The following is a 27,737-nucleotide window of genomic DNA, read 5'->3' as shown; positions in this document are numbered from 1 at the left end:
CAGCTTTCCAGGCTTGACTCTGATCTGCACATGAGGTTCTGAGCCAGTGAGGAGCTCCTGGGCCCCCCTGAATTTTGTATTTTAAATTGTGGACTATGAGGGACCAGAGGGGCCTCAATTGCAGGCTGGAGGATAGGGTTTCATGCATAGCAGCTGGAATTCATAGCAGTGGTGTCTGGGACCCATAGCTTTGAAGACACGGGCGAGATGCTGTTGCTTAACGAAAACCAGACCCAAGCCCACCCGCTGCTGCCCTCCCTGTGACTCTGCACCCCGCAGCGCTGCACCAGGGCAGTAGGGGCCTTGGCGCCATGCGGGGTCATCAAGCCCCTAAATGCACCCTCCTGTTCCCCAGAAGATGAAAGCTGATTTGGCGGGGCTGGGGGCTGCTGCTGCTGCTTTTAAGGGGCCCAACCTTTTAACTGCAGCTCTCAGTATGGACATCCAGCAGCAGATGTTAATTGCTGGAGAGGTACGTGGAACGTTTTCCTCTTTGTAATGCAGATGCACAGATATCTAGAGGCCAACCAGATCCCCACACATCCGGAAGCTGATTCCAGAAACCAGGTTTGAAATTTCACAGCCAGTCAAAGCTCTCAATGCAGAGTAAGTGCCCATTTGTCCCTGAAGAGGGATGCCCACTCACATTCTCAAAGCCCGTAGGCACCATGTGTTGGGGCCGTTGCTGCCTGGGATTTTTGTGCCAGTCTGTTCTGCACTGTTGAGTGCAGCGTTGTGGTTAGATCCTTGGGGAGTGAGGGCTGGTCCCCTTCCCCTGATGTTAGGGCTGTTTCTGGGTGGGAGACGAGAGCAGGCAAGTGCCTGCAATATCTCTGGGAGACCCTGCTCCCCTTCTGGAAAATCTCTGGGCCTCCCTGCAGACTGCAGGCATGTGTCCAATACAACTAAATTCTTTTACGTTTTGTACACTTCTGTGGGTAAGTCTTCCTTTTCAGCCAAAGACAAAGAGAGGATGGGAGCCCTACGTCCTCCTGGGTCTAGTTTACCCATATGATTTTGAGCCAATGGGTAAATCTTTTCAAATACCTTTTTTTCCCTCTCTCTCCAGTGAGTGGGCTTTAATCATGCTTATTACAGCTGGTGGGCCCCCACATAAAACCTTTGGGGCAAAATATTGATAGTAGTTAGATTTGGGAATCTAAAAATCCTATACATAGTATTCTAGTTTATCCAGAGAAGTATATCCAATTATCAAAGGAGAGGAAGGAGAGAAGAGGTTCCAAAGCTCAGCTAAGTTGTTTATTGACTGACCCACACAAGGCTGCTGAGCTTAGAGGACCTTTCCATGTGACTCACAGTGGTGGAGACAGTTCCCTGAAACTGTTCCCCTCCTGTCACCATTGCTCACTGGTTCTGAGGAAACAATTGGCAATCGTCAGTAAAATCTTCAGTCTCTTTAGTGCTGAAGTAAATGTAAATTTAAACTGCATAATAACACCTTTTCCACCTATTGGATTGGTAAGGATTTTCAAAATTACCCAGAGCAAGGGAGTGGATTGTGCAATTGCTAGTGGAATTCTAAATCTGCGAAGCAATTTTGCAAAAGTTATTACAGATCTTAAAAATGCACACAGCTCTTGACCTGGCACACCTGGGAAGGTATTGTTTGAAACAATTAAAGTTGTGCAGAGAGTTCTAAGTTTTTCACCAAAGCGAAAAATGTGAAATGGCCTTGATGTTTAAATGTTCAAAAAGACTTATTAAATTATAGCATGTATCTATGTATGTGTATATATCTCCATTAAAATTATGTCAAATAATACTTAATGACATGAGGTCATATGACAATGAATAATAATGACAGTAATTTACAACATTACTTGGTGGCAACTTAAAATAACAGACAACAGCACATACAATATGATTCCCATTTTATTAAATGTATACATTCATATTTTAAAGGTCTAGAAGGATATATATCAAGACCTTAATGGTAATTCCTAGGTAGCAGAATTATAGCTGATGTTTCCTTTACTTTTTTCTGTATTTTAAAACTTTTCTGCAGTAACTATATGCTTTATAAATGACTGCTTTTGTTAGTGGAAAGGGGTCCCGATCCAGACCCCAAGAGTGGGTTCTTGGATCTTGCACAAGAAAGAATTTGGGGCAAGTCCATGGAGTAAAGTGAAAACAAGTTTGATAGGAAAGTAAAGGAATAAAGAATGTCTACTCCATAGGCAGAGCAGTGGTATGGACCACTGGTTGCCCATATTTATGGTTATTTCTTGATTATATGCTAAACAAGGGGAGAATTATTCATGAGTTTTCTGGAAAAGGGGTGGGCAATTCCTGGAACTGAGGGTTCCTCCCCTTTTTAGACCATGTAGGGTAACTTCCTATAAACTGTCACTTACAAACTGTCATGGCACTGGTGAGAGTGTCTTTTAGAATGCTAATGCATTATAATCAGTGTGTAACAAGTAGCGAGGATGACCCGCGGTCACTTTCATCACCATCTTGGTTTTGGTAGGGTTGGGCCAGCTTCTTTACTGCAACCTCTTTTATCATTAAGATAAACGTCCTGTATCTTGGGGCATCCTCCTGTCTTATCCTGTGACTTAGAATGCCTGACCTCCTGGGAATACAGCCTAGTAGGTCTCAGCCTTATTTTACCCAGCCCCTATTCAAGATGGAGTTGTTCTGGTTCAAATGCCTCTGATAACTTTTAAAACAAATAACCAAAAGATTCCTGTGAAATGTGCTCTTATAATTGCTATTGTAAACAACTCCCTGCCCAGAGAACCTAACTGGCTGGTTTGTGTTACAGGGAGAGAGGGGGGATTGCTTTTTACTGATTAGCGAGGCCATGGGCGCTAACAAAACCCAGAGGTGAATTTCGCCTGGCCTAAAAGGAAGAGAAGCCTTGCTAAGAGGTGAAAGGTCAGCACTGAATGCCAAAGGAGGAATTTTGGCTGGAGTATTAATTTGCAATCACAGACCCTGTATTGTGTTAGCTAACTTTCTAATTTTCAGTATGTTCTGAAAGCAGAAATTTCTTTTTCTCTTGTGTGTTCAGTTAATCACTCTTACTCTTTCCCAGGGAAATGAAATAAGAAGTTCTTAAGATGGTGGCAATGAGTGGTTGAGAACAGCAGCAGTAAGCCTGGCTGGGCAGAAACGATACTCTGATTGTTATTAAGAGCTGCGTAATGGTCCCTAGGGGCCCAGGGCAGAGCCAGTATCATTCTATTTTCAAGTGCACGAGGGGGGCTCATTTATACTGAATACAGTAGTTCCCCTTGTCCTCGGAGGTTATCTTCCAAGACTTCAGATGTGCCAAACCCTGTATACTGTTTTTTCCTATCCATACATACCTATGGTAAAGTTTAACTTATAAATTAGGCACAGAAAGAGATTAACAACAATAATAATAAAATAGAAAAATTCTAACAAGAGGGGGAGGAAGAGGAGGAAAAAACTAAAAAAAAAATTATAACAATAGACTGTAATAAAATTTATGTTAATGTGTTCTCTTTCTTTCTCAAAACACCTTATACCGTACAGACTCACCCTTCTTGTGCTGATGTGAGGTAATAGGAAGGCTGCTAAGTGTCTAAAGGATGGGAAGCATCTGCAGATGAAGACGCTGAGCAAAGGGAGGGTTCACATCCCTGGTGAGACAGAGCGGTGCAGTATGAGATTATCAATTGTGTATTTCCAGAATTTTCCATTTAATATTTTTGGACTGTGATTGACTGTGGGTCACTGAAACCATAAAAAAGTGAAACTGCAGATATGGGGTGACTACTGTACTATGTGAAAATATCACCCTCTTTTTGTTAAAAATATGTGATCAAATGTAAAGTTGGGCCTTAGAAATAGGCATGTTATGGTGGCTTGACAAGCTTAGGATGGGAACATTAGAAAGTGGAAGAGAAGTTGGCCGGTGGGAGGGAGAATGGCGATTTTGTCCAGATGAGGAGGGAATTTGGTTAATAAAAGCTTAAGGCTGGAGCCTAGGAGAAAGGCCTGGAGGAGAAGCGTTAATACTGGGTTTTAGGTAGAGCAAGAAAGTGGGGTTTCGGGTTGGTATCTGGAAGTCTGTAGGAAGTTCCCTACAGAAAATAAGAGAAATTATTTTTCCTTTGTGGGAAATATCAAAAACCAAATCATTGGATTGTAACATACTTTGAAATCCATCTTAGAAAATAAGATGGATCGATGTCTGATTAGGTGGGCAGATGTGTGATAATGATAATGCTAATTGTGGAATGTAGGCAGTGTGTCTATGAGTCTTCACCGTATAGTGCCCTAAACTTTCTTGTAGGTTTAAAAAATTCATAATTTAAACGTTAGGAACAAAAGAGCAACTAGATGGCAAAGCCTAAACTCGTGGACATTTTACAGGAAAAAAAAAAAAAATCAAGTAACAAGCAATCTCCTATGAATTCCAAAATACAAGAGGTGGGGACCTAGCTGGGTGTGGTGGTGTACACCTGTAATCCCAGCACTTTGGGAGGCCGAGGCAAGAGGATTGCTTGAGCCCAGGAGTTTGAAACCAGCCTGAGCAACATAGCAAGACCCTGTTTCAAAGAAGGAAGGAAGGAAGGAAGGAAAGAAAGGAAAGGAAGGAAAGGAAGGAAGGAGAGGGGGAGGGAGGGGAGAGAGAGAGAGAAGGAAAGAAGAAAAGAAGAAGGAGGAAGAGGAAGGAAGGAAAGAAGGAAGGAAGGAAAGAAAGAAGGAAGGAAGGAAGGAAAGAAGGAAGAAGAAAGAAAGAGGTAGGGACCAAAAACAGCCCAACCCCCTAATTACTGGCCTGATAGTTGGCCAGCATGCATTTAAAGAGAGAGAGAGAGAAAGAGAGAGAGAGAGAGAGAGAGAGAGAGTGTGTGTGTGTGTGTGTGTGTGTGTGTGTGTGTGTGTGTGTGTGTGTGTATTTACTTCATTCTCACAGGCTTGGATACACATAAAGAGATATATAAAACATGAAAGATTACAGTATTTGAGGGGAAGCTAGTGAATGGAAAGGAAAGGTAGGAAAATCAGACATGATTGGCCCCTGGAAGTCCATCCCACATGGCCTGAGCAGGTTGCAGGAAGAGGAACACAGGAAAATGGAAGTACAGACGGGAACAGGCCCAGCTAGAGTCCCCTCTGCTACCAGGTGAGGTCGTGGAGGATGGGGATGCTGTCCCCACAGTAAATGCAGAAAACTAGTTTGATCTTGTTGTTTCTCATGCTTCCTCCAGTGAAAGCCAAGAAATAATCAAAGAACAATTCAGGAAGAACAACTGGGAAAAAGGGTGGTAAAAATGACTTTTTCCTGAAGGAACAAATACCTTCAGATGATGTTTGCAGCATTTTCTGATTTTATTGAGCAGATGGCTCCTTCTTGGGTGAAAGCATGTTGAAAAAATTAAGGGGGAAGGGAAAGGCTCAAGTTCCAAGGAGAAGTCCCCAATTCACTTGGGTTAGGGAGATGAATGGTACCAGTCAGAGAGCCCTCTTTGCTTTGGAGACATCTGGACTTGTATCATCGTAACCACGTGGATTAAGAATAACCAAAAAGAACCTCATGGAAGTTCCATAGCTTCATCTCTTGCCAATTGGATGTGACACTGGGGAGGAAGTTTGGGATGAAAGAAAGAGGTACCTGTAGAAGCCCTGAGCTCCAGTGGTAAATGGCACTTTGCTCTTTCTATTCATTTGGCCCCGTTGTCCTCATCTCTAAAGCAGAGCTAATGGCATCAACTCCATCTCATATCCTGCAGAGAACATGAGAATGTCTCCGATGTCTGTGGTTCAGAGTGTGTCAGATGGTACTGAAAAATGCTTTCTCCTTCTCCTTTCACCCTCTGCCCATAACAAACTTATAACTACACTGAATTCGTTTTTTTTTTTTTTTTTTTTTTTTTTTTTTTTTTTTTGAGATGGAGTCTCGCTCTGTCACCCAGGCTAGAATGCAGTGGTGCGATCTCGGCTCACTGCAACCTCCACCTCCTGGGTTCAAGTGATTCTCCAGCCTCAGCCTCCTGAGTAGCTCAGATTATAGGTGCCCACCACCACACACCACCACACCTGGCTAATTTTTGTATTATTAGAGACAGGGTTTCACCATGTTGGTCAGGCTGGTCCAGAACTCCTGGCCTGAAATGATCAGCCTGCCTCAGCTTCCCAAAATGTTTAGATTACAGGCATGAGCCACGGCGTCCAGCTAACTACACTGAATTCGTAAATTATCAAGGTAGTAATTTTTCTCAGTTTGAGGGAAGAGTTTCATCCTTCAGTTTAAAATAACCCAATATGTAATTTCTTTTCAACATTTTATGCAACCTTATCTTTTGGAGTTTTGTTCCTTATCTTTTAATAAAGAAACTTGCATTTTGAATGAATGTTACAGCTTTGAAAGTATTTAAGAGCCAGCTCTATGGTATGTGTTTTCTTATTGTCTGTGTATCTTTTTACTTTTAGCTTTAGAAGATGGAGAACAAAACTGTTTTATATACTCAGCTCCAGAAAAGTTATAATATTCTTTGTACTTCTTTAAGAAGGATGAGCCTGGATTGATCTGGAATTAAAGTGCTAACTGTCAAAGAATGTAATCAGATTATTTAATAATAATAACAGGGACACTGCAGGACTGCATATACCAGCCTGGCACCATAAAATCTGAACTCAGCAATTCCACCTTTACAGGAACATTTTCAGGTTGTGGGTCAATCATTTAGATCCTGTTTTTTTAAGTGGCCAGAATACCGTGTGATTTTGAGGAATGAAAGCTTTATATTCTGATCAGTTCTAAAAAAGGTGAGAATCATGTATGAGGTCATGTCCATTTCAATTCAGATAAATATAATAACTGTCATTTATGGTGTACCTATTATATACTAGAAGCAATATATTATAATAAATGCCATTTCAATGATTTTCTAAATAGCTGAAGTCATTATCCTGATTTTACAGATAAGAAAATCCAATCTCTGATCAAATGCCTTTTTATGGGACAGGTCCTCTGTGTCCCCCCCACAGCACACTGGCCACACATGTACCTGTGCTCCCTGTCACTCATACTCCCTTACCTGGCTTTATTTTTAATACATTTATCATCACTAGACACATTATATAGTGGCATTAATTTATTTTATATTGTATTCAGGATCCAGTTAACCCTTGAGCAACACGGGGGTTAGGGGAGCCAACCCGCCCTCCCCTGCAAAATTGAAAATTCACATAGAACTTTTGACTCCCCCAAAACGTAACTACTACCAGCCTACTGTTGACCAGAAGCCTTACTGATAACCTGATAGTTGATTAACATGTATTTTGTATGTCATATGTACTGTACTTTGTATTCTTACAAATAAAGTAAGCTAAGGAAAAGAAAATGTTATTAAGAGAATCATAAGGAAGAGAACATATGTTTACTAGTCGTTAAGTGTAGTGGATTATCGTAAAGGTCTTCATCTTCATCGTCTCCGTGTTTTCAGTAGGCTGAGGAGGACAAGGAAGAGGAGGGGTTGGTCTTGTTATCTCAGGGTGGCAGAGGCAGAAGAAAATCCACCTGTAAGTAGACCCACACAGTTCAAACCTGTATTGTTCAAGGGTGAACTGTATATATAACAGAAATATTACACATTATATAATTATGTGATAGTTATATAATGTTTGTTGCAGATCATTCCTGTCTTAGTGTTTTTGGAGTATAATAACAAAATACTATATACTGGGTGATTTATAAACAAAAGACATTTATTTCTCACAGTCTGGAGGCTGGCGAGTCTAAGATCAAGGCGCCGGCTAATTCAGTGTCTGGCAAGGGCCCATTTCCTAGTCCATAGATGGCATCTTCTAGCGGGATCCCCACATGGTGGAAGGAGCAAAGCAGCTGTCTTGGGGCCTCTTTTATAAAGTCACTAATCCCTCATGTCCTAATCACCTCCCAAAGGCCTCACCTCCTAATGCCATCACACTGGTCATTAAATTTCAACACAGATGGCTCACGCCTGTAATCCCAGCACTTTGGGAGGCCAAGGCAGGCAGACCGCTTGAGGTCAGGAGTTCGAGACCAGCCTGGCCAACATGGTGAAACCCCATCTCTACTAAAAATACAAAAATTAGGCAGGCGTGGTGGTGAGTGCCTGTAATCTCAGCTACTTGGGAGGCTGAGACAGGAGAATCGCTTGAACCCGGGAGGCAGAGGTTGCAGTGAGCCAAGATCCCGCTACTGCAGTCCAACCTGGGTGACAGAGTGAGACTCTGTCTCAAAAAATAAATAAATAAATAAATAAAAGTAATAATAAGAAATAAATTTTAACACAGTAATAATAAGAAAGAAATTTTAACACAGACCTCAGCACCTCCTCACTATTGCATGCTGGGTGGAGCTGGTGTGCAAGGGCTCTTGGGAGCCTTTTGTGTGCATCTCTTCCCAGCTCCACATTGAGTCACACCAGATTGGTGACTTGAAATAGACCTTGGTGGGAGTATGGAAGACACTACAGAAATTGGCAAATGCGGCGACTCCTCTGCATCCTCCACCCCTAGAGCCAGTGTTTAACATTGACCTGCAGGCCACCACTCCCCACCCCTCATTAGAATGTAACCTTCCTCAGAGTCAAGATTCTGTTTTGTTCCTTGCCCTATCTCTGGTGTTGAGAACTATGCCAGGCACATAGTAGATGCTTAGTAAATATTTGTTGAATGAATAAAAAGCAGTGCATGCTTTTAAATCATACAAGCTTGGGCTCATCCCTGTGTGGACCCTGAGTAAACCACTTCATTGCTCTGAAGCTGTAAAATAGAAATCGAAATCCCTGCCTCTTCAGTTAAGCCAAGGGTCAGGGGGAGAAAGATGAAAAGTTAATATTGTAGTGTACAAATCATACAGTCAGTCCTTGAATACTTAGTTTAGCTTTAGAATCTGCAGTTTGTTACAACTATGTCTGCAAGGAGAAACTTGCAGATGTAAGTAAAATAATATAATCAAGGCTTAGCAGGGTACCGACATCTGGAAAACACTTTCAACTGAATCGTCTTTCTCCTCTTCATTGGTTCTTTCTACATTTCAGTCTGTTCCCCTGCCTTTTCTTCCAAATTTTCCAGGAATAAAATTGCCTAGTCTACTTTAGTTTTATCTCCTGCAGTTAAGCCAAGTCATTAACTTTATAATGGACTTTCCTGTGGGGCCTCAGATCTTAAATTAGGTTAAATGTTTCAGCTCTTTAAAAAGTGGCATTAACATCAGGGAGGCTCTACTCTCATGATCTCATCTAAACCTAATTGTCTCCCAAGGGCCCTGCCTCTCAGTACCAACACACTGGGAATTAGGGCTACAACATATGAACTTTGGTAGGTCACAAATATCCAGTCCATAGCAATGTGAGTCTTCAAAATTTAGTCCATCATTTCCCAAAGCATGTTCTTAGAGGTACAAAACGATATTTGCAAAATGAGGTTTCCTAGTCAAAACTTTTAGAAAACACTGCAGAGTATATATCCTCTTGGAAATTCAACAAGTATATGCATGTACTAAGTGCTCTGAGAAAACTTGTAATAAACAGATTAATACAATGTCTATTATCTTGATTGTGGTGGTGGTGTTATCAGTGTATTCATATGTCCAAACTCATTAAATTGTATAAATTAAATATGTTTAGTTTTTGTATATCAATTATACCTCAATTAAATTTAAAAACTTAAAAAATAAAAAAAAAAAGTGGCATTAAATAGGCAATTTGCTGTTGGGAAGAAAAGCTTGTATATGGAAGTGTTTCCTAGTCTTTGGTCAGCAGCCAGCCTGACTTTTGCTGTTCATCATCACCCCTGTTCAGTGGGATCTCAGTGGAGTGAAAGGTTTCAAGATGACTGGAAGCAGAGCTCTTTCTCTGTGCCTTCCCAAGGTGGGTATGAGAAGGAGAGATCGATCCTTTTCACAGGTGGGTAGAAAACGGGCTGACAGTCAGTCCACTCATAATAGCTGGACAAATGTTTCCTTGTTTAAGGATGCATAAAGACTAAAAAAAGGCTGTGGAAAAGTCCTGCAGAACAAGGTAAAAGCAAGAGCTTCTGTAGACTGAGATGGAGTTTCTACTTTGAAAAACCATCTATAGCAGACTCCAGAAGATAGTTTTGGGAAAATATGTGGCATCCTCAGTATACAGCAAAAGGACATGGTCTCCCTGGGACAGGAACGGTAAAACGTGAAGAAAGGATAGTTGATATGGAAAAGCAACAGAAAGGGAAAAGCAAGGAGATGGATTCAATAAGGAAAGGTTTTAAGGATCCAATAGCAGAACTAAAATCCAAATTAGCAAGAGTATAGAAAAGTATTCATGTATAGTAAACTGAATAATGGCCTCCAAAAGTTTTCCATATCCTAATCCTTGGCACTTGTGAATGTTACCTCACATAGAAAAAAAAAAAGTTTTGCAGATTTGATTAAATTAAGGATCTTGAGAGGTACGGGGGTTATACTGGGTCATCTATGTGGGCCCTAATTGCAACCACAAGTGTCCTTGTAAGAGACAGGAAGAAGGAGATGTGATGATAGACAGGAGAGAAGGTGACGTGACCATGGTGACAGACTGGAGTGATGAGGCCACAAACAAGGAATGCAGGCAGCCACCAGAGACAAAAAAAAAAAAAAGGCTCTCCTCTCGAGCCTCCAGAGGGAGTGCGGCCATTCCGATAGCTTGATTTCAGCCCAGTGAGCCTGAGACTTCTGGCCTCCAGAACTGAGGGAATGACTTTCTGTTGTGTTAAGTCACCAAGTTTGTGATAATTTGTTAGAATAGCCACAGAAAACAACACAAATGCCGTGGAAAATCAAATCAGTGATATGAGTCAGGGTGAAACAAGCCTAGAAAAGTTCTGGAAAATATGAGAAAAGAAAAGAACAAGAGACAAGGTTATACATGTGGAAGATGGAACTGACCACCTACATTCAGATTTTTGGCGTTGGTGATTATTGAAATCAGTGATCCGTCATCCAAACTGTGACGGAAGGAAACCCCGTGCTCACGAGGGACTGTGCGTGAATATCAAAGGCCTCACTCCAACCACATTCTGAACAAACTCAGAAAGAGACAGCCACATCTGAGCATACCCCGGGAATAATAAAGAATAACAAGGATAAGAGAGGGGGACAAGCATTTCACCCAAACGGAGAAAAAAGTAACAAAAATTAAGTCAACTTTAGACTTGTTCTGTATAACAAAGAGACAGTGTTTACAGAACCTGTCAGAAGATTAAAACATCTGGGAATTAAAAAAAAAAAAAATTTGGCTCTATTCCCAGGCCCCATAACACCAACCTACGTGTGGAGCCTGAGAATCTGAAGCATTAAAAGTTCTTCGATTATCAAGTAAGTTTGTGAACCCTCTACAAAATTTGGGGGTTATGTTGCAACCCAAACAATTTTTTGCTCAGCTGAGTTGCCTTTTGTCTGTGAAGCCAATCAGAAAGACATTCTCAGACATGCAGGGGCTTAGGGAAGTATACAAACATGCTCCTTTCTTTAAAATTCACTTTAAAGACATGTCATAGATGCTCAAGAGTTAAAACAGAGCTCAAGAGTAGGTAACGTAAGCACCAGATTCCATAAAACTAGAGAGCAGTTTAAATTATTGTTATAAGTCTGATTAGCAAACAAATACAAATGTCAAAAATTGTTCTTACAATAAGCTATATAATGGAAAGACAACCAAATGCCTGTATTCTGGATCTAAGCCTTAGAGTATTGCTAATGAAGATCAAAGAGGGAAGGGGAGATAAGGGTTGTAATGCTGCTTGTCCGAAATGGGATGGTATCAAGAAAAAGTTGTTTTAGTCTTTATTCTAATCCTCAAGAAGTGTTAGTGGCTAAAGAAAGGCTCTGAATGATGAGTACTAATAGCCGCCATTCAGAGAGGCTTATGAGCGAAGCAGCGTGCTAAGTACTTTAGTCACCTCTGCTCTCGGCCACAGAAGCGGGCATCAGTCTCTTTCTCTTCTCACCTGCTGCTGAGTTCTTCAGGTTCCTTAAGACCCTGCAGCCAGTAGGCAGTGCAGCTTGAACTGACTCTTGTTTCCTACATTAATATAAAAAACTTAAAGTGAACACTGATAGATCCAAAAACATGTTCAGGAACTACTCAAATGCTTGGGAAATGGAAATGTGAACTCAGCCCAAAGTAGACCCAAAAGAGTCTCAATACACTTTACTAATCAGGAAATACACAGCGTGCTTCACCTAACAAGAGTGCACTAGAACTATAGAAAATAAAATTTAAAACCAAACTACTTAGAGATAGAAGAACACAATTCAAATAACCATTGAAACCAATAAGAGGTCAACACTACAACTGTAGACTACATAGATAGTAACAAGAAGACTGCATAATGAAATTTGAAACAAGGATAAATACATACTTAGAGAAAAAAGTATGGCTTTATATATATAATAAATCATTTAAACAAAAGAAGGTGACAGAGAAACCAAAGAAAACAGTGGAAAATTGGAGAAAGGAATTAAGATAAATGTGAACCTTAATTAGAAAAAGAATGGTACAATTGATAAATCCTGGTGCTAATTTTTCAGGAAACCAACAAAGTAGACTGATTTCTCACAGATCTAATTTTCAAAATGAGAAAAAATATCTACCCATCTTAAAGAAGGGAGGGGGGTGGCCAGAAACAGATGCAGAGGTGGTTATTAAGTTTAAAGTGATTACTTGTATAATTTTGTGCTCAAAATTTGAAAATCTGAATGGATTGGATAATTTTCTTAAAAAATTGAATATACTGTAATTGATTCAAGCAGTTGAAAACCTGAATGGAATAAAAAACGTGGGCACTGCCATCAAAGAAGTTTCCTGCCCAGATTGTTTTGCAGACTAATTCTTTCAAACCCGCTAAGAACAGTTAACTGCCCAAGCTAAATTCCATGGAGATTGTTCTGTGCTGACATCCTAATCCCGCACTTGGCTTTGGCAAGGAAGGATGTCTTGGCAGTGACAGGATGCAACGCTGTCAAGGACATATTTAGGAAAAGCAGCTCCTTCTCCAGAGCTCGTCCCTCCTCCTGGGCATGTCCACTGACGTGCAGATGCTGATGGCCCCTGTGTTTCCTCAGCTCTGAGCCAATAGAGGAGGAAAGTAAGCATGGGGGAAAACAGGCCTGCATGTGACACCCATGATGTCTTCTAAAATTTGGTGATAAAAACAAGAGACAAGAGATTCTTGGCCGGGTGCCGTGGCTCACACCTGTAATCCCAGCACTTTGGGTTTTTTTGGTTTTTGTTTTTTGTTTCTTTGAGACGGAGTTTTGCTCTTGTTGCCCAGGCTGGAGTGCAATGATGCAGTCTTGGCTCACTGCAACCTTTGCCTCCCAGGTTCAAGTGATTCTCCTGCCTCAGGCTCCCAGGTAACTGAGATTACAGGCACATGCCACCATGCCCAGCTAATTTTTGTATTTTTAGTAGAGAGGGGGTTTCACCATGTTGGTCAGGCTGGTCTCAAACTCCTGACCTCAGGTAATCCGCCCACCTCAGCCTCCCAAAGTGATGGGATTACAGGCATGAGCCACCACGCCTGGCCTAATCCCAGCACTTTGGGAGGCTGAGATGGGAGGATCGCTTGAGCCCAGGAGCTGGAGACCACCCTGGGCAACACAGTGAGACCCCATCTCTATTAAAGAAGGGTGGGGGGATTCCTTCATTAATTTCCTCAGAAGTTAACCTGGAACTTTGCTTGAAAGGGAAAAGAGGCATATTCAGACATCTGGATTGATGCCATTTGTGAATCTGACTTTCATGAAATTTCTTAAGTAACTCCACCCCACATAAAACAAATACAGACCGGGCATGGTGGCTACCCACCATAATCCTACACTTTGGGAGGTTGAGACAGGCGGATCACTTGAGGTCAGGACTTTGAGACCAGTCTGGCCAACATGGTGAAATCCCGTCTTTACTAAAAATACAAAATTAGCCAAGCATGGTGGCAAACACCTGTAGTCCCAGTTACTCAGGAGGCTGAGGCAGGAGAATTATCTGAACCTGGGAGGCAGAGGTTTCAGTGAGCTGAGATTGTGCCACTGCACTCCAGCCTGGGCAATAGAGTGAGACTCCGTCTCAAAAAAAAAAATATATACAACTGCTGTGGAAAATCAAATCAGTGATGTGAATGAAGGAAAAAGTTACTCTGCAGACACAGGTGGGGCCAGGCCTGCCAGGATTTTATGCAGTTGTGTTTGATTAAGTCCTCCTCAACTGCCTACAATAATGGATAGGATTGTGATAGATAGGAGGATATTCGTGTTTATTGATGGGAGAATTTGAAACATAATCAAGATAGGGGCTAGTTTTTGTCATGTGAGAAGTGTGCCAGGCATTAGGGAGGTTCCTTGGGTTACCTCTGGGACTCAGAAATGAAAGGGGACTATTCCTAGTTTTATTACTAGGGCTGTTATTAAGGATGAAAATTGATTAATAGGTTTGTCACAGGGACATATGAGTAGAGAGTGGCCATTGCCCCTGGCCTCCGGGCCCTGGCTGTGATTACACCTTAGCTCCATGTTCTCCTCTTGGGGCTCCTCTCTCCCTTACTGAAAGGCTGCCTGGAGATCCTCTCTTTCCCCAGGTTTATGCTGCTGAACCCCTCTTCTAAAGGCACATGTGGAAACCCCTTCCCTGTCACTTGCTGTACAGTCTGGGAGACAGTGTGGGCTGATACATCAGGTACAGGGCCTGTGTCACCAGCATTGCTGGAGGTGCTGGGGTTTGGTGTGGGCTCTTCAATTTAGGGTCTTCACATTCTTCTCTTTTTCTTGCAGAGGAGGGTGTGGAAGTATTATATTATAAAACAAAACTAGCCTGGGCATCATTTACAACTTTCATGACCTTTAGTTTTCTTCCAAATCCTGCAAATGGTGATTATGCTCTGAGAGAAAAACTGGGTCCCGTGACTATATCATTTGGGTAGGGAGGGAAGGCATGGGGGAAAGAGAGAGAAAGAGAATGTGAATGCAAAGCTTTGAGAGGGACTGTTTGTGCTTTAATAATTGCCTTCACTTGGATAAGGCTAAATACCTGCTAGCTTTGAGTTTTCTCCTTGGAAAATCATGCTGTGAGAAGCCACCCAACATGTTGTATCTAGATTTTAATGTCGTCATTTCTCCTCCTTCACTTCTATCCACTTCTCACCCACTGAAACCTGGCATCATCTCCACCACCCCCTGCAGCCGCTCTCTCCAATGCCACCAGCCTTTGCTTACCTGGCATTCTGTAAATTCTGAACAACTGGCTCCCTGCCCTCTTGCAGCACTCTCCCCCCCATGGCTGCTGGCCGTGTTCTCCGGGTTTCCCTTCTACCTTCCTGGAAGTCCCTTTGCTGCTTCCATAACAGCCTCCCATTCCTGTTTCCAGCTGCTAATTGTTGATGGCCCTTGGGCGCCTACCCTGGACCGTCTTCCTTGCCCTCACAGCCTCCTGGATGGTCTCTCCCCTTCATCACCATCCTCCCGCTCCTGATGTCCAAATCTATAGCCCAGGACTTGCTGAGGTACAGCCAGTTACCTCCTCAAACTCCACTCAAAGGTCCCAAAGCCCTGAACCCCAGTGTGTCCAAGACCAGACTCGCATCTTCAGCCCTGCTTGGGTCCCTTAGTAGATAGTCCCTTCAATACCCAGTTTCACAAGGTGGAAACTGGGGTAATGTTTCTTTCTTGTTCCCCTCATCTGTTCATTCATCAGGCCCTACCAGCTGCTCACCTGTGTAGAATTAGCCCAGTGCTATTTGCCTGCACAGGCCACCTTCATCTCTTACCTGGACCCGTCCTGGGTCTCTCTACCTCCAGTATTGCCACCCCCACCCCATCCCCATCCATTCCCCACACCATGGCCATATTTTTATTAGTTACTTTCTGTGCCCCCGGGCCTCTGCCACATCACTGCCCTAAATTATTTGTGACTATTCCTTGCCAGACTCCTTGATGTGGCTTGACAAACCCTCTGAGCAGGGCCAGCCCCGCCTGTTTCTGTGGAATAATCCTTGAGTTCCTACCTCCTACCTTCAGTCCCGCCTCCTCATGTCCCTGGTCGGCATGCAGTCCCTGAGCAGGCCATGCTCACTTTGTCCCCTCATTCCTTTGCTCTTGCCGTTCCTGCCACCCTGCCTGGAACATTCCTGTCCTCCCCTCTGCTGTGTAGGCCTGAAGGTGTCAGCTGATGGGCTACTCCTCAGGAAGCCTCCCACCTTTGTGCAGTGCCCTTCCAGCAGGCACATGGTACCATGTGTTTGCCTCCTGAGAGTGCCCATCACGCGGCTGATGCACTTACCTGGTTCCTCCATTAGACTCAGATGTCTAGGGGCAGAGGCTGCTTTTGCTCATCAGTGTGTCCCTAGCACCCAGGAGTGCCTTGTGCATACTGCATAACCTTAGATAGTTTATCCATACAGTGAATGAATGGATCCATCATATAGCATCCATTCTTTATCTGTTACATACTGCTGTGTCTCATGGACTATACTATGTCATTTAATAAATGCAATGGGAACTCAAAGTGCCAGAATCCTCAGAGAAAGGGAGCCAGGGTGAATCCTGACTCTAGCATCCTTTAGGTTATAATCTATTCTGGAAGCATAAGTGTCTCTATAGTTGAGGGTTTATCCTTTAAGTGCTTTTGAAGCATCCATAGAGTTATCCCATATCTGTCTTTTGGGGGGCCATCGAGGCTTATGCGGTCTGTGTCCCATGCCGTCCTGGACTGCAGGGGTGCCCTCTGGCTTCTGTCACCTCAGTGCTGCTGCTTGTCTTCTGTGCTGTCAGTGTCTGCCTGGCACTCTCCCCATCACCTTCTCTAATCCCATTGTAGATCTTAATTGCACGCATTGTAGGTCTTTCTAAGTGTTGCTCATCCTGACTTCAGAACTTGCCCTTCAAACTGTCATTTATCTAAATAAATCACTGCTCTCAGCTGCTTTTGTGTGATTTGCCACTCTTCTCAAAGTAGGGTACAGAAAAAGAAATTATAGTTCATTGCAGCTTTCATCTGCTTGAGGCTCTGCTGTTCTCAGAGGATGAGGACCAAGCTCCAGGCCGCTAACAGACACAACCTCTTAGGCCTGGATCTACTGGTCCATGTTGGAACCCAGGTGAGTCTCAGGAAGACACCTCCCTCTTCCTCGGACATATGCTGAAGCAGCTTCCTAACCCCTGTGGGCCCTTGTGGAGGGCAGGAACTGTGTGTTCATCTTGTCCCTCAGACACATGGCAGTTTCTGAAATATAGGAGGTATTCAGTATAAGTTTGCAGAATCAGCAGAAGAAAGGAGGGGAGGAAGAGGCAGAATTGAAAATATGAGATATCAGATTCCCTTCCAGGGCAAAAAGTTAGGTGGTGTCAAGTGGAGGATTTATTGCTGCTTCATATGTCTGAAGTTTCCTCCCAGGGAGTATCTGATATGCTAGAAGAATCTGATATCATAAATACTGAAATAAATACCATAAACTGGAAGGGTTTCCAATAAGGTTAGAAATAAAATCAGGACAGTTATATAACAGGAAGCATCTCAGAATACCTTAAGGACTGCAACTCTCAGGAGGACAAAACAGCTTTCTGAAGAAATCCAAAGTTATGAACAGCTCTAGCAGTAGCTTCTTAATATGCACTGCTCTCATTTTGAAACACTAAACTGTGTAGATCTGAGTGTCTTATCATCTTCTCTCCCTCTGCCCCTAAAGCTATTCCATTTATGTTGCTGGTTTTTGGTTTTTTTTTTTTTTTTGGTTTTGTTTTGTTTTGTTTTTGTTTTTGTTTTGAGATGGAGTCTCGCTCTGTCACCTAGGCTAGAGTTCAGTGGCGCAATCTTGGCTCACTGCAACCTCCGCCTCCCAGGTTCAAGCGATTCTCCTGTCTCAGCCTCCCGAGTAGCTGGGACTACAGGCGCCCACCACCAGGCCCAGCTAATTTTTTGTATTCATAGAAGAGATGGGGTTTCACTGTGTTAGCCAGGATGGTCTTGATCTCCTGACCTTGTGATCTGCCCACCTCGGCCTCCCGAAGTGCTGGGATTACAGGTGTGATACCACACCAGCCCTTGCTGGGTTTTGGTAGTATAAGAATGTCTCTGGTTTGTTTGTTTGTTTTTGCCCCTCCCCCTACTCCTAATGCATACTATTTGATATTGGTTTTAGAGCAGAAAATAAATGGGTTTTTATCTCATATGCCAATTTCAGTAGATTGGTTGTGGCTCACTGGGGTGTTGAGAAGAATTTGGAAGCTGAATCTAAGTTCAGTGGGGGAGAGTTCTGTGGAGGCTGGGGGGTTGAAGGGTAGCACTGTGCATGCCAGGCCTGTGCCAGGTGTGTTCTAGAGGACAGTAACTGATGAGAGCAGGACGTGGCATCCTTCAAGTTTTGACTTAAATCAGAGTCAGTTGAAGTTATTTTAATGTCATTTTCATTTTAGAGCCTGAAATTGTTGGTTTTCAAATCTTGTTCTGCTGTGGCTTGAATGTAGTATCTTAGTGAATAGGAGGGAGAAAAATAGAGCTGAATATTTTAACAGTGTTGAGATCTTTTCTCTAAGCTGTTGCCATTTGATACCTGTTACTAAATTGGACTTCATGACCATAAAAGGGGCAGGAATGGGAGACTATCTGAAAAGTCCCTCCAGTGTAAATATTTATCATGGTTATTTCAGAGGCAGATTAGGCTTCTGAAATTTGAGCTACAACTGGATAGTCCTAACTTAGCATATAAGTTGCTGTCCAAATTGGTAACCTGGAATCTAGATTTGCACAGTGGGAATCAGAATGTGCTGAGGAGTGGCCAATGGCCTTGACCTGCCACCAGGCATATTTCATGAATGACAGTCAGTTACATAATTCACGTAACACCTTTCACCAAGGGAGGATCCACCCAGTCATCTTGTTTGAGGCATTCTTTTCAGAAGGAGAAACCAAGGCATGGCCTTTGCTATTACCCATTCAGGCTGGAATGTGTGAGCTATGATAGCAACTTGGCCTGAAGGCCTCCAGGCCTGGTCAGCAAATAAATTCCTTGAGCGCTTTCCATGCTCCAGTTGTAGACACCACAAATGTAATCATGAGCAAGAATGTCTCAGCCCTCAGCCTCAAGAAGCTTCCACTCTTGTTGGGAGGAGACAGACAAAAGCACCCCAATATACTCATGCTTCAAGGTAGCACAAAGACCACTGAAGAAAATAACATATTGTGACCTGGGATGCTGGTTTAACTCGGGTGTCCAGGGAAGTTTGCTTGGAGGAGATGGCATTCCCAGTTAGACTGGAATGAGGGGATGAGACAGATGGTGTTGGAAAGATCCTGGGGAAGACCCCTCCAAGCCAGAGAAACAACAAAAGCAAACCTGCCTAAGAGATGGAACAAAAGCCAACGGGGTTGGAGCAGAGAGAATGCCCACACTCCTGTCCATTAGCCTGGATGTTTGCTAATTTGTTGTTTGTTTTGTTTTTTGGTGGGTTTTTTGTTTTTTGTTTGTTTGTTTTTTGAGACAGAGTCTCGCTCTGTCACCCAGGCTGGAGTGCCTGGCGCGATCTCAGCTCGCTGCAACCTCTGCTTCCCAGGCTCAAGCGATTCTCCCACCTCAGCCTCCCGAGTAGTTGGGATTACAGGCGCCCACCACCACGCCTGGCTAATTTTTGTATTTTTAGTAGAGACAAGGTTTCACCATGTTGGCCAGGCTGGTCTCGAAGTCCTGACCTCAAATGATCTACCCACCTTGTTCTCCCAAAGTGCTGGAATTACAGGTGTGAGCCACTGTGCCCGGCCTGATTTATTGTTGGTGTTGGTGGTTGCTTATAAGCCTTGAAAACTTTCATTGCACTTCTTGAAGCTGCTTTTAAATTAGCCATTGTATTTGGTGAGACAGTGTTTGCTTAGTTGTACAAAGGGTATGAAGAATTGTATATTAAATTAAGGTGAACTTAAAAATTGCCTAATTCTGACCAGATGTGGTGGCTCACACCTGTAATCCTAGTACTGTGGGAAGTCGAGGGAGGCGAATCGCTTGAGCTCAGGAGTTCGAGACCAGCCTGGGCACCATGGTGAAATCCCATCTCTACTAAAAATACAAAAATTAGCCTGCTGTGGTGGCATGCGCCTGCAGTCCGAGCTGCTTGGAAGGCTGAGGCAGGAGAATCTCTTGAACCCTGGAGGTCAAAGCTGCAGTGAGACAAGATGGTGCCAGTGTACTCTAGCCTGGGTGACAAAGTGAGACCCTGTCTCAAAAAAAACAAAGAAAAATTGTCTAATCCCTTTGGAGGGAGGCATGTGCTTTGGAGTGGGCCTATTTCTATTCCGTAGAACCTGTGCAGGTTGCTGGAGGTGGAAAGGAAATGACCAGTGAGCATTCTGGGTTGGCAGGGAGTGTTGTGACACCATCCATAGCTGACCCACTCCCTAAACAGCCCCTTGGAGCTCTCATGCTTTTACTGTGTGCTGAGTCCAGCCCAGGCCTCCCCGACGGCCTCCAGCCCAGGCCTCCCCCACGGCCTCCAGCCCAGGCCTCCCCCACGGCCTCCAGCCCAGGTTTCCCCCACGGCCTCCAGCCCAGGCCTCCCCCACGGCCTCCAGCTCAGGTTTCCCCCACGGCCTCCAGCCCAGGCCTCCCCCACGGCCTCCAGCCCAGGCCTCCCCCACGGCCTCCAGCCCAGGCCTCCCCCACGGCCTCCAGCCCAGGCCTCCCCCACGGCCTCCAGCCCAGGTTTCCCCCACGGCCTCCAGCCCAGGCCTCCCCCACGGCCTCCAGCCCAGGCCTCCCCCACGGCCTCCAGCCCAGGCCTCCCCCACGGCCTCCAGCTCAGGTTTCCCCCACGGCCTCCAGCCCAGGCCTCCCCCACGGCCTCCAGCCCAGGCCTCCCCCACGGCCTCCAGCACAGGTTTCCCCCACAGCCTCCAGCACAGGCCTCCCCCACAGCCTCCAGCCCAGGCCTCCCCCACAGCCTCCAGCCCAGGTTTCCCCCACAGCCTCCAGCCCAGGCCTCCCCCACAGCCTCCAGCCCAGGCCTCCCCCACAGCCTCCAGCACAGGTTTCCCCCACAGCCTCCAGCACAGGTTTCCCCCACAGCCTCCAGCCCAGGCCTCCCCCACAGCCTCCAGCACAGGTTTCCCCCACGGCCTCCAGCACAGGTTTCCCCCACGGCCTCCAGCTCAGGTTTCCCCCACGGCCTCCAGCCCAGGCCTCCCCCACAGCCTCTAGCCCAGGCCTCCCCGACGGCCTCCAGCCCAGGCCTCCCCCACAGCCTCCAGCACAGGTTTCCCCCACAGCCTCCAGCCCAGGCCTTCCCCACGGCCTCCAGCCCAGGCCTCCCCCACAGCATCGACCACCTGCTCGTTGTGTCCATGAACACTTCAAAAGCAACATGTCAAAAAGGGGAAAATACCTCCCCTGTCAACCTACATACAGTTCTCAATTCTGTCACCCTGGTTGCTGGCTGTAGCCTCAGTTCAGGCACCTGGAAACCAGCGAGTCATCTCTCCCCTTGGAGCCTCTATAGACCTCCTCTGTGATCGCCTTTTTTCCCAGCCCTCCTTCCCTGACAAAGCTAACCTGGTCCCTCCAGGAATCCTCTGGCCTCAGCTGGGCCCGGCTCCCCTCTGCATCTCTGTGTGCCCATTTGGCATACAGTACATCATATTCTGGACTGGCTGTGAGTGCCTTCCAGGCAGGGAATGCCATAGCAATCATGGATCCTTGGTCACCTGCACACAGTAGGGCGCTGTCAATGTTTGGAAAACAAATGAGTGGCTGAGCAGGGTCCCTTTGCAAGCGATGGCCTTAGCTATTTGGGTGACTGTTTTTCTTTATATTCTTCTGAATGTATTCAAATTCCTCACAGTAAGTAGCAGATACTTTTAGAATTTTTTATGGCAAAATGTTTATAAATAAAATATAGCATTTTAACCCTTTTTAAGTGTACAGTTCAGTGGCATGGCATAAAGTACATTTACGTTGTTGTATAATCATCACCAACTTTGTCTCTAGAACTTTTTCCTTTTTTCTTTTTGAGACAGAGTCTCGTTCTGTCACCCAGGCTGGAGTGCAGTGGCGTGATCTCTGCTCACTGCAGCCTCGACCTCCCAGGCTCAAGAGATTCTCCTACCTCAGCCACCTGAGTAGCTGGGGTCCCAGGCATGCACCACCACACCAGGCTAATTTTTTGTATTTTTAGTAGAGATGAGGTCTTGTTGAGAGGTGACAACATGCTAGCAGCCCTCGCTTTCTCTAGGCGCCGCCTCGGCGTCCCCTCTGGCCGCGCTCAAGGAGCCCTTCAGCCCGCCGCTGCGCTATGAGGGCCCCTCTCTGGGGGTGGCGGAGGCCAGAGCCGGCTCCCTCTGCTCGCAGGGAAGTGTGAAGAGAGAGGCGAGGGCAGAAGCGGCGCTGGCGGGCCGCGGGTTCCAGGTGAGCGCGGGCTTGGCAAGCTCCGCACTAGGCGCCGCCAGCCGGCACCTGCTGGGCTTAATCAGAGGCTGAATCCCGCCGTTCCCTCTTTGCGGGATTGTTGGCCACGATAGCAGATCTCCGTGTCTTTCTCGTTTCCCCTTTTCCTCTTGATTGTCTGGGACGAGCTCCCTCTGGGCTGCTTTAGTGCCCAGGCTAGGTGCCTGGCAAAGTCCCGCTGCCAGTGCCAGTAAGAGGTGAAGCTGGCTGGGCTTCTGGGAGGTGGGGACTTGGAGAACTTTTCTAGCTGTCTTCTGTCTAGCTAAAGGTTTGTAAACGCACCAATCAGTGCTCTGTGTCTAGCTCATGGGGTGGGGACTTGGAGAACTTTTCTGTTTAGCTAAAGGATTGTAAACACACCAATCAGCACTCTGTGTCTAGCTAAAGGTTTGTAAATGCACCAATCAGCACTCTATCAAGACGGATCAATCAGTGCTCTGTAAAATGGACCAATCAGCTCTTTGTAAAATAGACCAATTAGCAGAATGTGGGTGGGGCCAGATAAGGGAGTAAAAGCAGACCCCCTAGCCAGCAGCGGTAACTCGCTTGCCTACCATTCCGGACTGTGGAAGCTTCATTCTTTCGCTCTTCGCGATAAATCTTGCTGCTGCTCACTCTTTGGGTCCAGGCTGCTGTAACACTGTGAAGGTCTGCAGTATCATTCCTGAAGTCAGCAAGACCACGAACCCACCGGGAGGAAGGAACAACTCCAGACGCGCCGCCTTTATGAACTGTAACACTCACCGCAAAGGTCTGCAGCTTCCCTCAAGTCACCGAAACCGCGAACCCAGCAGAAGGAAGAAACTCCAAACATGTCCAAACATCTGAAGGAACAAACTCCGGACACACCATCTTTAAGAACTGTAACACTCACCGCGAGGGTCCACGGCTTCATTCTTAAAGTCAGCAAGACCAAGAACCCACCAACTCTGGACACATTGTGATGTTGTCCAGGCTGCTCTTGAACTCCTGAGCTCAAGCAGTCCTCCTGCCTTGGCCTTCCAAAGTGCTGGGATTACAGGCATGAGCCACTGCGTTGGCCCTCTAGAACTTTTTCTTTATCCCAAAGTGAAATTCCATACCTTTTAAACAATACCTCTCCATTCTCCTTTTCCCTCAGTCCCTGGTAAGCACCATTCTGTTATCGGAAAGGGGTCCCGATGCAGACTCCAAAAGAGGGTTCTTGGACCTTGCACAAAAAAGAATTTGGGGCAAGTCTATAAAGTGAAAGCAAGTTTATTGGTAAAGTAAAGGAATAAAGAATGGCTGCCTAAGGTCAAGCACAGTGGACTCATGCCTGTAATCCCAGCACTTTGGGAGGCCGAGGTGGGTGGATCACTTGAGGCCGGGAGTTCAAGACCTGCCTGGCCAACATGGTGAAACCTTGTCTGTACTAAAAATACAAAAATTAGCTAGATGTAGCGGCACACGCCTGTAAAACCAGATACTCGGGAGGCTGAGGCAGGAGAATGGCTTGAACTCAGGAGGTGAAGGTTGCAGTGAGCCAAGATCACTCCACTGCATTTTAGCCTGGGTGACAGAGTGAGACTGTCTCAAAAAAAGAAAAAAGAATGGCTAGATGTTTTTATGAGTTTTTTTATTATATGCTAAATAAGGGGTCGATTATTTATGAGTTTTCTAGGAAAGGGGTGGGCAATTCCCAGAACTGAGGGTTCCTCTCCTTTTTAGACCATATAGGGTAACTTCCTGACGTTGCTATGGCACCTGTAAACTGTCATGGTGCTGGTGGGCGAGTCTTTTAGCATGCTAATGCATTATAATTAGCATGTAATGAGCAGTGAGAGTGACCAGAGGTCACTTTTGTGGCCATCTTGGTTTTGGTGGGTTTTGGTCAGCCTCTTTACCACACCCTCTTTTATCAGCAAGGTCTTTGTGACCTGAATCTTCTGCCAACCTCCTGTCTCACCCTGTGACTTAATGCCTAACCTCCTGGGAATACAGCCCAGTATGTCTTGGCCTTATTTTACCCAGCCCCTATTCAAGATGGAGTCGCTGTGGTTCAAATGCCCCTGACAGTTCTACTTCCTGTCTGTGTGAATTTGACTACTCTAAGATACCTCATATAAGTGGGATTGTATAGTATTTGTCTTTTGTGACTGGCTTATCTCATTTAGCCTGTCTCCAAGGTTCATCTGTGGCGTGGCATGTATCAGAATGTTCTTTGTTAAGGCTGAGTAATATAGTCCATTAAAAGTATGTACTGTATTTTGCTTATTCGTTCATCTGTTGGTAAACATTTATGTTGTTTCTACCTTTTGGCTATTGTGAATAATGCTGCTCTGAACATTGGTGTGCAATTACCTATTCGAGTTCCTGCTTTCAATTCTTTTGGGAATATACTTAAAAGTGAAATTGCTGGATCATATGGTAAAAATTACTTTCAAATTTAGAAACATTTTAAAGACTTTCAAAACGGTCATTTTGATTTAAATAAAAGGTCACCTTAAGATGGCAGGTGACATAGAAACGCAGGATGAAATTTCAGCCTTTTGTTCTTGCGACTTGTTTGATGATCCTTGGTGACATGAAATGATTTGTTTTCAAGTGTGGTTTTGATTTTTTTTCTTACAGCATCAAGCTTCTAGCTGTGCAAGAACTGCTTGACAGAGAGGCCTTGGAAAAGGTAAATATTTTACTCTTCCTTCCACATTCACAAACCAAGAACAGAGGGCCACACATAAGAAAAATTCAACTCCCTGTCACCAGAGACAGCCCCTACTGAAAAGACGGTCAGTTATTTTGTATTCCTGACAGCGAATCATGCAGAATTTTAATCTCAGCCCCCTACCTTGCTGACATTGTGTTCACACCTACAAACTCGGCCGTGCCTGGCTCTCTCTGGGTTGTATGCAGGTTGTGTGAAAGGCAGAGGCTCACGCTGCAGGGGACCATACTCTGGAGGAGGCTTTCTGTGCTTTCAACCATTAGGAGCCAGAGGCGTCATGCGGGCCAGAGTCTGTGTTGGCCATCTCACTGCATTTCTGCTTGCTGTGTGTTATTATCTGGGTGTGTGTTATTATCTGGGTGTAGGGATGATGGAATTGAGACCCAGTAACTTGCCTAAGGCAAATGAAGTAAGTAGAAGAGTGATGATTTGAATCCCAATAGTTCCATTTCCAAAACCAGTACTTCTCTATTCAGTAGTCAAGTTCATGTGTTTTTATCTCTTTTTAGGCTACTACTGAGGATTGGGAAACTGCCTCCCTGCCCCCAAACTAACGTTTCACTGTGCCCTGGAAGAGACCCCCAGTGTGTCTCGGCTTTCTATGTTCAAGTCAAGCCCGGGGTTAGGGATTTTTTGCCAGTTGTGGGTTCAAGTTCGGCATGCGTGGTGGGGTGGGCTCCACAAAACAGGCTGGGTGGGCACCGAGGAAGCCAGGCCCCCCTACTTGCCCATCAAGGGCCTCCCAGCTGATACCAAGCTCTCAGACCCTGGGGAGTTCAGGACTCTTCCTGCATGTGTAGCCTCAGGTGATAATTAGAATCTGTGATGCTAACATGAAGCAACAGCACCCAAACGATATTCATTTGTTTTTGGTTAGAGAGACAAGCACTTGAACTATATTCGTTTATTTTTGGAATTTAAAATATTTGAGGGGGCTAGGTGAGGTGGCTCTGCCTGTAGTCCCAGCACTTTGGGAAACTGGAGGGTTGCTTGAGCCCAGGAGTTTGAGACCAGCCTGGGCAACATAGTGAGACCTCATCTTTTCAGAAAATCAAGAAATTAGCCAGGTGTGGTGGTGCACACCTGCGGTCCCAATTCCACAGGAGGCTGAAGCAGGAGGATCACGTGAGCCCAGGAGGCTGAGACTACAGTGAGCCAAGATCATGCCACTACACTCCAGCCTGGAAGTCAGAGCAAGAGACCCTGTCTCAAAAAATAAAATGTCTGGATTAGTAGTCAGTCTGCTGGTTGGCACTAAGACAAATAAGTCTTTAAAATGAACACCAACCAGTGATGTGAGGGGAGAATGGGGCCTGAGCACTGCTTTGGATTTGATGTCCCCTCAACCTCATTTCTATCTTGGGTAAACCAAGGATAGAGCTGCTGCCTGACCTCAGAGAGGCAAAGCAAGAAGCAAATGAGTTAATGTAGCAAAAGGGCTTTCTAAATGCCAAAGCACTCTCCTCATATTAATTCTTAATTACTTATATTAATTCTTAATATGCAATCAGCCATTAAAACATAGTGGGTCAGGCTATAAAAGACATCACTGGGCCAAATGGCAACACTGGATGTGGATAATAAGTGAGATGAAGGTATTGTATTAACATTAACATTTCCTGAAGTTGATAATTGGCTTGTGATCATGTAAGAGAATGGCCTTGTTCTTAGGCAGCAGTTCCCAAGCTTTTTGGCACCAGGGACCAGCTTCCTGGAAGAAAAATTTTCCGCAGACCTGGGTTGGGGGGATGGTTTCAGGATGAAACTGTTCCACCTCAGATCATCAGGCATTAGATTCTCATAAGGAGCACACAATCTGGGGACCCTTGTTCTTAGGAATTAACACAGGAGTATTTAGGAATAAAGGGGCATGGTTATAACTTATTCTCAAATGATTCAAGAAAAAGAAATAGTGATGTATATGTATCAGACAGAGCCAGAGAGAGAAAGATGAGAATAACTCATCAAGTAAATGAGGCAAAATACAAACAATTGATCCTTCTGTGTAAAGGGGTATGTGAGTTCCTTGTATGTTCTTGAAACTTTTCTAGTGTCCCGCCTCAAAAAATTGTCATCTTAGTATTCATTATGGTTATTTGTTTTATTTCTCGATTTAAAAAAACCATCAGATGGCTGGGTGTGGTGGCTCACGCCTATAATCCCAGCACTTTGGGAGGCCAAGGCAGGCAGATCATGAGATCAGGAGTTCAAGACCAGCCTGACCAGCATGGTGAAACCCCATCTCTACTAAAAATACAAAAATTTAGCTGGGCATGGTGGTGCACACCTGTAGTCCCAGCTACTCAGGAGGCTGAAGCAGGAGAATTGCTTGAACCTGGCAAGCGGAGGTTGCAGTGAGCCGAGACTGCACCATTGCACTCCAGCCTGGGCAACAGAGCAAGACTCTGTCTCAAAATAAATAAATAAATAAATAACCATCAGACAAAGCTAGCAAATGTGGAGCCTAGTGCTGGGGTATATCAGTATAATAAAAATGCAGGTGCCAAAAATAACAGTTATGGCTGGACACAGTGGCTCACGCCTGTAATCCCGGTGCTTTGGGAGGCGGAGGCGGGTGGATCATTTGAGGTCAGGAGTTCAAGACCAGCCTGGCCAACATGGTGAAACC

The 27,737-nt window shown here is 44.9% G+C and overlaps 1 protein-coding gene across 4 annotated transcripts in view; it reads left to right on the top strand.

Annotated features, from left to right (window-relative positions):
• Positions 1-27,737, top strand: part of EEPD1 (endonuclease/exonuclease/phosphatase family domain containing 1) — a 146,445-nt gene that overhangs the window by 59,803 nt on the left and 58,905 nt on the right. For all 4 annotated transcript variants that reach the window (XM_002818056.5, XM_054559314.2, XM_054559316.2 and 1 more), the window contains exon 3: positions 25,015-25,066. In XM_002818056.5, coding sequence (XP_002818102.1) covers positions 25,015-25,066 — 52 coding nt within the window. The remainder of the gene's footprint in view (positions 1-25,014; positions 25,067-27,737) is intronic.

The sequence above is a fragment of the Pongo abelii genome, chromosome 6, assembly GCF_028885655.2.
Source record: "Pongo abelii isolate AG06213 chromosome 6, NHGRI_mPonAbe1-v2.0_pri, whole genome shotgun sequence".
NCBI classification, from domain to species: domain Eukaryota; kingdom Metazoa; phylum Chordata; class Mammalia; order Primates; family Hominidae; genus Pongo; species Pongo abelii.
The sequence above is the reverse complement of the archived record's forward strand: the minus strand, read 5'-3'. Positions and strand labels throughout refer to the sequence as shown.